This window comes from Hippocampus guttulatus, chromosome 1 (genome assembly GCF_054856545.1).
Source record: "Hippocampus guttulatus isolate MCC_2025c chromosome 1, RoL_Hgut_1.0, whole genome shotgun sequence".
In the NCBI taxonomy this organism is placed as follows: domain Eukaryota; kingdom Metazoa; phylum Chordata; class Actinopteri; order Syngnathiformes; family Syngnathidae; genus Hippocampus; species Hippocampus guttulatus.
The window spans coordinates 4,020,740-4,031,278 of record NC_141261.1 but is presented as its reverse complement, the minus strand read 5'-3'; the positions used below and the strand labels follow the sequence as shown (position 1 = coordinate 4,031,278).

General features: G+C 44.0%; 1 protein-coding gene across 1 annotated transcript; it reads right to left on the bottom strand.

Moving 5' to 3' along the window:
* Window positions 1-3,601: 3,601 nt before the first annotated feature.
* On the bottom strand, window positions 3,602-8,878 carry zfp64 (zinc finger protein 64 homolog (mouse)). Its single transcript, XM_086104854.1, has 6 exons — window positions 8,623-8,878; window positions 8,349-8,510; window positions 7,785-7,919; window positions 6,937-6,999; window positions 6,592-6,843; window positions 3,602-5,933 (listed from the first exon to the last, which is right to left on the bottom strand). Exons 1-6 carry the CDS (start codon window positions 8,645-8,647, stop codon window positions 4,759-4,761), a joined length of 1,812 nt encoding a protein of 603 aa, XP_085960980.1. The 5' UTR covers window positions 8,648-8,878; the 3' UTR covers window positions 3,602-4,758.
* Between the last annotated feature and the right edge of the window lie 1,661 nt (window positions 8,879-10,539).

Genomic DNA, 10,539 nt, shown 5'->3' with positions numbered 1-10,539 from the left:
CGTAAAAGTCGCACTACAAAGTGATGGCAAGGAGGGAAAATGCGATGACAACAAAAACCAGACCAAATGTGGTCGGCAATTCAAAGTCGGCTATGTTTTGTGAAAAAGATTCACCTCCTGCGTACACGTTAATCGAAATGTCACCGTGCCAATATATGTCAGTACACAATTTATTGATTTGAAGTTTTACTATAGCAGCAGATTGGACTAGTGGTTAGCACGTCTGCCACACAGTTCTCAGGTTCAGGGTTTGAATCTTTGCTGAGACCTATGTCTTGAGTTTGCATGTTCTCCCACTGCATATGTGAGGTTTTTTTTTCCACATACGGCGGAATCCAATTCTTAAACCAAAAAAAAAAAAAAGCATGTTTAGTTGACTGAAATTAATCATTTCATGCACCAATAATGATAACCTGTAACCCGATAACCACTGTAGTAACCGCTGTCCCTGAAAGGGTTAAACTAAAATCTCCATCGGTCATTCGTAGTCAAAATGTGCTCTGCGGCTGGCTAGCAGCCAGTCCAGTGTACCCCTCCTCTTGGCCAAAGTTAGCTGAGAAAGGCTCCTGCTCACCACAACCCGCCCCAGCCCCCATTAATTATGACAATCACTATCAGAAATGATGGATGGAAGTGTTACCACACAGCGGTTGAGTCCTTTTTCCACCGACAGTATTAGTATTAGTCCACTCCATCTCAAATATCGACATCAAAGAACGGCCGTTTTATTTACTTTTTTTTTTACACTCACCATACAGCAGTGACAGTACTTAGATTGTATTGTAGATTTGTCTTACAATTCCAACAATTAAAAAAAAAAGAGATGCAGGATGTGTATTTCTGATGCGAAGCGCCTTGGCATTTTAATGTTTGACATTGAAGCTGAGTGGTGTATTGTTTTGACGCTTTTATATTAACTTTCCCTTTTGAATTTCCTAGCTGCTCACAGTGAAATGCCAAAACCGGGCTGTACATTTAACTCAGGGCTTGAGGTGAGGATGGTTTGACATCTTTTGACACTATTAGGACATTTCCATACAATAACATGTTATGGAAAGAAAAACGGCAGAGTTAATAAAGTGTTTGACGATGGTGACGATTTAACCCTGGAATAGTTTCATCCCATGGAGGAGGTGGACCAGAGTTACGGAACAGATTGTGTTCAACAATCGAGGTTCCTCTGTGGTCGCCGCAAACAAACAAACAAAATGACAGTGAATCTAGCAGCCGCCCATCATGTGTATTTTATGTTTATGTCATGAAGATAAAGATCAACAAAATAACAAACAACTTTGGATGCGTTTCGAAACACACCCTCTAAGTATTTATATATGTATTTACATGAAACGAATAGTTTTATTTCAATTATCCAAAATGAACAAATACATCCATCCATCCATTTTCCGAACCGCTTGATCCTCACTAGGGTCGCGGGGGGTGCTGGAGCCTATCCCAGCCGTCTCCGGGCAGTAGGCGGGGGACACCCTGAATCAGTTGCCAGCCAATCGCAGGGCACACAGAGACGAACAACCATCCACGCCCACACTCACACCTAGGGACAATTTAGAGCGTCCAATCAGCCTGACATGCATGTTTTTGGAATGTGGGAGGAAACTGGAGCACCCGGAGAAAACCCACGCAGGCCCGGGGAGAACATGCAAACTCCACACAGGGAGGCCGGAGCTGGAATCGAACCCGGTACCTCTGCACTGTGAAGCCGACGTGCTAACCACTGGACTACCGGGCCGCCCTTGAACAAATACATTTTTAATGATTTTTTTTTTTGCAGGGGGTGCAACAAATTAGGGCCATCAATGTTCAAGTGTTAACTTGGGAGATTTATTTAAATTATTTAAAGCATTACTATATACAGTATGTGTATGTATATATATATATATATATATAAACTTCCTGTGGTGGCATACAACCTCTGTTCACATGTGCAGTCTATCATAGAGCGGTCACCGGCGCAATGATGGACAAGCATTTACTATAGATACTTGATGCTCGTTGGAGACATCGCAAGTCATTTGCACAGCACTTTGCAAAGCCAAATTCAAATAGCGTATTCGTTGTCTTTGGCGTAAACTCTCACAGCAAAATATCCAACGAAAAGTTACCTCTAGCAGGCCTTGCAAATCGACACTGCTGGAGTGCGGTGCTCACAACCACAAGTAGGCCAAATCAATACAAATAAAACTTTCTCACTTACGGCGTTTTGATCATTATTTTTGGAGATGAAAATCCTTAAAAATGGAAACGCTTAGCGTGCCAGATTAAATAACAGAGCAGGCAGTAAGTAGCTTGCAAGCCAAACCTTGCCGAAACCCTGATATAGAGTCAAGGTCTTCAATATGACAACTATCGGTTAATTTCATTAGTGGTTGGATGGTGCATTGTGTGCATACAAAGCAAAGGTCATCATGGTGGAGTTAAAGTTGACACATGCAAACACACATCATCATTCAATATGAGGACATGTTGACACTTTGGTCTTTTGTGTGCTTGTGGTTGTTCTTTATGTCTAGGAGGTCTGCATCTCGCAAATCTTACGATTTCTTTAAGCAGCTGGTGAGTGGAAATGGCCTTTTTTTTTTTTTTGTAAGGGGGTGGCATTTATGACCCCACTCAAACACAGGAAGGAAGGAAGACGTGCCAAAACATTATCATACTGCTGCAACCTTCAAGAGGAACACGCACGCGCACAACTGACACAAACACAGACACGCACTGAAGCCAATCAAGATTCATGGAGAGTCGACACTCACGATCAAATGAGATTTTTTTTTCCCTATCGGCATGTTATTATTATTTTATATTATTATTATTTGTTGACTAGTTCATTAGCAAACATTAGTCAATCTTAAAAACAGAGAATGGTTGATTACCATGCCTGTGTATGAAATGGGGATGTTTAAGATTAGTTCATCCCTCCAAAAGGTTTGGACACCCCTCATTTTAAGTGTATACTATCAACTGCTTTTGACTCATTTTACATCAAATTAGTTTTTAAAAATGAACAAATCCATTTTAACAAAACAAGGGGGGGAAATTATTACCGGTAAACGAGATTCAACAAATATCACTATGAACCAAGGAGGCACATTAAGGGATGTGGAAGGAAGCCAGGGTACCCGGAGAAAAGCCACGCAAGCACAGGGAGAACTTGCGCAAAGACTTCCACACAGAACAGCCAGAGTAGAGTCTCAAACCCAGGCCTCAGAAAATCTGGAGACAGACCTGCGAACAACTGTGGCACTGTGCTGCACTGGTTATGATATATTTTCAAGAACTGTTGCCTTCATAGACCTTTAACCGTCCACATATGGTTGTATGTAAAACTTTAACATTCATAATTATCATTCGATTGGAGCTTGGTTTCTGTTCAATTTAAAAAAATAAATAATATATAAAAAATTGTTTTGAGTCAGGTTCCCAATGCCCACAAAGCATATTCTACCAGAACTACATGATTTAGACTAACAGGTATACATTGAAAAAAAAAAAAGAAATCAATAGTCAAGTGTTCAAGTTCAACATCCACTTAAAAAAAAAAAAACCCTAAGTGCTGAAGTCAAGTGAGGAACAAGAGGCAAGATGATAGGCTTGAAGAAGAACAGCACTTTATTGAAAAATCAATCAGTGGAGCGAAACATGGCTTTTAAGAAAGTCAGACCTTGGTGTGCATTATTAGATCTTTCTCCTCGCAAAATCCACGATGAATGGGACCTGGATGGATCCATCTGAAGGTTACAAAAAAAAAAATATATATCCATATTGGCAGCTTGCAGCCTATTTATATGTTGCCTTCTTGTGGACCATTTGGGGAACTGCAGTCCAGCTGCTTCAGTCACCTTTTTAGCTCAAGGAGCGCTCGTTTGGGCTCCACGCAAAATACATTAGAAGCATTTGTGGGTCAAATTTGTATTTTTTTTTTAATGACAGTTCCACGAACATTTTATTTGTTTTTGGAATTGCATTGCGGTAATTGTTGTCCTGTCTGGAAAACATTGAGCATTTTTTAGACATCCCTGATATCGAGCTTATGGTCCATATGTCAGTACTATACACTCTCGTTAGTAGAACTGCCTTACCAGTAACGTTTTTCCCACGTATCTAGTAACAGTTTTGACTTGCAAGTACAGTACTCCCCCCCCCCCCCCCCACTCTTTTCTACTTTGCTTTTAAATGTCTTCAATTTTTAAAAAAATTCAAAACATCTTTTGCCTTGAAATGTTGTATTTTGCCTTTATCTTGTTTTGTAACTATGTGAAGCACATTGAGTTACCTGGTGGATGAAATATACATAAAGCTGCCTTGTCATGTATTAGTCATATCTTTCTACTTCTCCTGCACGGCCCTCTCCTCAGATAATTGAACAGAAGTAGCATTAGCGGGATTTTTGCTCACTCTGTCGGTCAGGAAATGGACCTTTATTTGGATATCAAGGGTGTATATCTGGAGTATAAATACTCAATGGCTTTCCATATTTACAGCCCTTAAAAGTGGCCCACATGCCACATGTTCCCCACGTCTGCTTATGAGAGTGCTTATGAGAGTACATGAGTCCAAGTTCAATTATTACAGCTCCACATTATGAATTTGATATTCCAAAAAGAAAAAAAAAGTTTAAATCTAACATCACTGCCAGTACATGACTAAAGTGAACACCAGACCCCCGAAAAAGTTTGCTCCAGGCAAAGTAGCTTATGTTGCATTAAATGTCTGTTTAAAAGGTTCCGCTTTGTTCGAAGCTGCTCACATGCTAAGGCACTGCCCTTGACCCTCCACTGGATCGACAGTGGATTCTGTGGCCAGTCCAGTCGGACTCTTCGAAGTCACTGTCGCCGCATTTCCTTCCGTCACAACTGTCACCTCTGTGCCGCCCTCTTGCACCAAGGCACGTAAGTCCTCTAATTCGGTGCAGGTTGTGATGAAAGTTTGAGGGACGACGCTGGACTCCTGAGCGCCCACTGCCGAGTGGACCAGCGTTTGGTGCAGAGGGCCGTTGGTGTCGTCGGCAGAGAGGAGCGGTGTCAAGAGGACCGTCTGGGGTACAAAAGTGGCTTCTGCGTTTTGGGACGACCCTAGTGGCTGCACGGGTGCCAGCAGGTTGACCTGCTGGATCATGGAGTTCACCACCATGTCCTGGTGTTCTGGACTCAACAGAACCATCTTGTTGGGGCTCTCCGCAGAAGACACGATAATTTTCAACTGCGTGCTATTGTAAGGGGCCAAGGAGTCCACCTGGAGCGGGCCGTCCAACTGAGTGTTGTCACGCGGTGACATCTCATGGGCAAGAGGGCCGGTCACTAGCGCCTGCAGCGGATTCTGCGTCTCTCTGTGTTGCTTCCGGTGACTCCTCAGCGAGTCTTCCCTCACAAACGATGCGCTGCACGAGTCGCAACTGAAGGCTCGAGTGGCGTCCAGCTTGGCTCGGTAACGAGAGCTGATGGGTTTCGGGGGGTCATCGCCCGCCCTTTTCCCGCCACCCTTTTCGGGTGTGTCCGAGTGGAACCTCTTCTTGTGGATGACCAGATTGCTGCGCTGCTTCGAGGCATAGTTGCACGAGTCGCATTTAAAGGGACGCTCCTCAGAATGGATCCTCTCGTGGACTTTTAGTGCCCCGCGACTGGCGCAGGAGTACGTGCACTTTGAGCACTGCATGGGTTGAACGGGCCTGTGCTGGCGCGAGTGCTGCCGTAGCGCCATCTTGTTGGCGCATGTGAACTCGCAATGGGCACAGCGGAAGGCGTTCTCTGTGCTGTGTTTGATCTGAACATGAGACTTGAGGTTACCTTTCATGGCGCAGCGGTACTCGCACAGGTCACACTTGTAAGGCTTCTCTCCCGAGTGGACCCGAATGTGTCTCTTCAAGTCGGAGTTGATCTTAAACTTGGCGTCGCACTGCTGGCATTGGAAGGGTGCATCTCCTTGGAGAGCACAAAACACAAGACGTCAAAAAGGGCGCTCTCACAACTGTCGTGGGCCTTCTACGTTCCGAATCGTAATTCTGTTTCCTTCAACAGGTTTTCAATGCAACACTAATGATATTCAGGCTCAATTTGAGTTCAAAACAAGACAATGCCTGAAAATTATGCCTAAAATAATGCCTAAAATAATGTTCAACTTAACTCATTCAATCCCAAAGACGTTTTTAAACGTCTTTTCAGACTTGGTCTAGAATTGGCTGGTACTGAATGAGTTAAGGAGACAAAATCAAATGACATTCAATAATCAGTTGCGTTACATTCTACTTTTTGAGAGTCAACAACACGTATGAGCATTCATAGTATGACGAAAAGGTTCGGGGGTACACAGGGCAGAAAAAGGTTGGCAACCACTGCCGTACAGGTTGGACGAAAAAATCCTGAAGCATATTGTGTGCCGAGGAAGGATGGTGACGGCTGCGCCAACTACACAGATAGCGGGGTGACACCCTGTCCGTCAACCATGCATTCAAACAGGACAATGGAGGAGACGCTTCTTCTTGACATGTGGATATTTACAACAATAATATGGGGAGCACATAGAGATTCCACTACCGGTACCTCAGAACCAAATGTACAGACGAAATGGGCGTCGACCTACCGGTGTGTGAGCGCAGGTGCACGGTGAGCTGGCTGGAGTTACGGCTGGCGTAGGGACAAATCTGGCACTTGAAGGGCCGCTCGTCGTAGTGGATTCGCAAGTGCTTCTTCAGGCTGCTGCTGTCGGCCGCCGCATAGGGGCACAGTTTGCACTTGTGAGGCTTCTCGCCCGTGTGCGAGCGGCTGTGCATGTTGAGCTTGTCCCGCCGGCTAAAGCGTTTGTGGCACAGCTCACACTCGAACGGCTTCTCACCTGAAGGAGAAAATAGAGAAAGGATGGCTCAGGTATATGTCCACGCTTTCTGCTAATTTTTAAACGGAGACTCACTGTGAGGTAGGAACGTACCGGTGTGAGTTTTAAGGTGTCGCTCCATGTCTTTTTGCCCATACTGTGTCTTAAAGGTGCAGCCTGTAGGAAGGAAAACACGATATATGACAAAATGAAACCCGCCATGAATCCTGCAATTGTTTTATGATACTGTATTTGTATGTGGCATTGAAAGGGGTTGTTTGCAGAGCCAACTGTCATATAAGTTAAAAAAAATTTTTTGAAGGAATTTTATTAATAAAACTTCAATCATTAAAAACATCATTATTATCACTAAGCGTACAAGTGAACCACAGTAAAAGAATTTACAAACAAAGGTGCGCATCGTCAGTCCGGTGACAGTATTTCAGTCTGTCTGAGTCGTTGCCGATAGCCAAACGGCAAAGAGAACAGACTAACCGATGATAGTTCACATGCAGGTGCCGCACACCTGATGGAATGCCAACCTCTGTTTGCAAGTCGATGCCATCGGGCCGAAACCTCCGATAAACATCAGAACCGTTTTTTTTTTTTAAATGCGGGAGATCCCAAATACGATGAGGAAAAACTCGCCGTATTATCAGGACTGACCCGTGAAAGGCCGCATGGTGCCACAAGGCATCCAGACTGCCAGAAAATATAAAGTCTTAGTCTAATAAATAAATAAATAAAGAAAGAAACACTGAACTTAAAAAAAAAAAAGTATGTGTACTCCATTCAAGACATACAGTGCCATTCCAAATATATTCCTTTGGACATCGTTTTCTTTAAAGTAATTTTATGATTTCTTTCGGGTACATGGGAAATTTGATATATAATGAATGAAGGTAGCAATATATGAATTGTGACATTTGTGTTTTGTTCGGCTGGAATAAGACGGGACTAACCTGAGAAAAAACAGCTGTACCTCTTGGACGTCAATGCGCCGTTTAGCTTTTTGGTCTTCTGCGGTTTGGTCAGGATCTTCTTAACCCCTCTCAGGACACACGTCTGGAAGGTCTCCCCTAAAACTACCTCAATGCCTGAGTGGGGGAAAGGACACATAACGGTAAATGAGAAGCAGAATGTGGGAAGATGATGAGATGGATACAAAGTAATCATTGCGAAAGGCAAAAGAAAAGAGAGAAATTATGAACACAATGTTGACAGAAAATAGTAGGGAGATTCCAGTCACATGACTTAAGTTGAGTCAGACTCAAGTGGCCAATCTAAGGATTTGTGACTAGCAGAAATGCAGGGGCTAGACTTGAGAAGCTTGAAAGAGGATGCTTTTTCTAATTTGCATATCGAGCGGGGCTTTGTTGGACATCTTGGATGAAAGGTGCATTTTTGGTGAATGTGCTTGGTCACGGCGATAGATGTTTTTGTTCCATAGGGAAATAGTTAATACGTTGAGGAAAGGCACTAGTCGGAAAGACGTGAGGACTGACTGAAGGCAGAAAAGACGTTACCTGGAATAGAGGAAGCTTCTGCAGCCGTGGTTGAGGTGTCACGCGTAGGCAGTGAACATCCACTCTTCTTGTGGGCCAGAAACACCTCGAAATTGTTATATTGTTGCTTGCAGAATCCACAGATGTGGATGTCGGGGCTCCCCTCCACCACCAGATTATGTCCTTAAAAGAGTGCACGCTCATTTAGACACACACTTATCAGACATTTACATGCTGCGTGAACAATTAAGACGAAATCAGAGAAAGATGACTTTGTTGACTTCATGTCTCCTACCTTCTGCGTCTGTGTAGGTTGCCATTGTTGAGTTTATTTTTGCAACACATCAAGCCATCTTTTGGCTCCTCACTCGGGAAACACGTTTGCTTCAGCTCGAGTCACAGCACGGTGACCGACTTCTTTCGTCATGGTGCCAAAAGGAGATCGCATTGACAATATCGGATGAAATAAACATTTGTAGTGCGTAGAGTGCAGAAGAAAAAAAAATGCTGCCTCGGTTGTATTTTACGACATGCTGCGGGAGGTTTACGGCTTTCCGAGACACGCATGCGTAGAAAAGCGCAGTCAGTGACGTCATGGTTATGAATGGTTATTATTCCTTTCTCCCCACTTTTTGAGCATAATTTCAATTTGACTTAATTTTGAAAATCATAAGGCAATATGAAAACCTACTGTTGCATCACAAAAAGCCCAATGCACAGAAATAAAAAATGATCAGTGACTGAACTGCATGTTTTTGGAACGTGGGAGGAAACCGGAGTACCGGTAGAAAACCCACGCAGGCCCGGGGAGAACATGCAAACTCCACACAGGGAGGCCGGAGCTGGAATCGAACCCGGTACCTCTGCACTGTGAAGTCAACGTGCTAACCACTGGACTACCGGGCCACCATTCACTGTCACCTTCACAACCATGGACAAGGCAGCCTTGTCTGAACAACATGCATGTTTTTGGAACAATAAAACCCACGCGAGTACGAGGAGAACATACAAACCTCACACAAGAAGGTTGGAGAGGAAATTTGATGCCCAAACTCCAGAACTGTGAGGCAGAGGTGCTAACCACTACTCATCATGTTGCCATTTTCAATGTAAAATCTTCAATTTCAAATAAGAATCCAATGATTACTGACTTGCCTTCCATTGCTGACAGATGTCATGAGGCCCTCCCAATGAACTCGTCCGTGGGTCCTTTATATCTTGCATGTAAATGTGCTCTTTGGATGCACATTTAACCGCAGCAGATTTATGTGCATGTGATTTGCACGCTGTTCACTCACACTTTTGTAATTATTTATTTGCTCTACCAGATACTAATTCTACCCCTTTTACATTGTCATCACATTTTTGGTCAGCCAAACTATACTGTAAGTGTTCTGATTGATGTGATATGTTGAGTTGCTATGCATGCATCCATGGAGATGAGATATGTGACAAGTCAGGGCTGTTGAAAGGTCTGTCTCCATGCATTTGTGTGTGTGTGTGTGTGTGCTTCCTGTTTGCCTCCAGGATTTTGATGTTTCAGCAGGGTGGGAATCAGGCCAAAGTCTTGAGCCTCCCAGTAGCAATGAGCCAGTTAAGGAGCTGCCAGTAAAAATGGCGCCGCGCGTCAGTCACGTTCACAGCTTATTCACAGCGGCGGCGCATAAAAAGGCTTTTCTTGTTCACTTGCCTCAACAAGCCACTAAATTGCCCTCGCTTGAAAGTTGGCGGCTTGTGTGTGAGGGTGTAAGTGCCTTGTAAGAGCAGCCACACATGAAATATGAGCTGGATGGAGTTAGCTGCCCATGCTAAATCTCAGGGCCATGTGCTGATGCATGTTACATGGATGATGTAGCCATCAGCAGTCGTTTTTGCCAATGCCAAATGGATGCAGAAGTTACTTAACATACCAATGACTCCTGGTGTTCAGTATCTTTTTACAAGTCTTGTTTGTTGAACATTAGGTCCGCTCTGCTGCCATAACCAGGCTCATTGTGGACTATATGTCCAAACACATGCTCTGTGTGTCTAGTGCAGGCATGTCCAGCTCCGGGGCCTGGAGGGCCACTGTCCTGCCTGTTTTCCATCTCTCTGGGCTGCAACACACCTGATTCAGATGATCATCTCATCAGCCAGCTCTGAAGCAGCATTAGAACAATCCTGATTATTTGAATCAGGTGTGTTGCTCCTGGGAGAGCTGGAAAACAGGCAG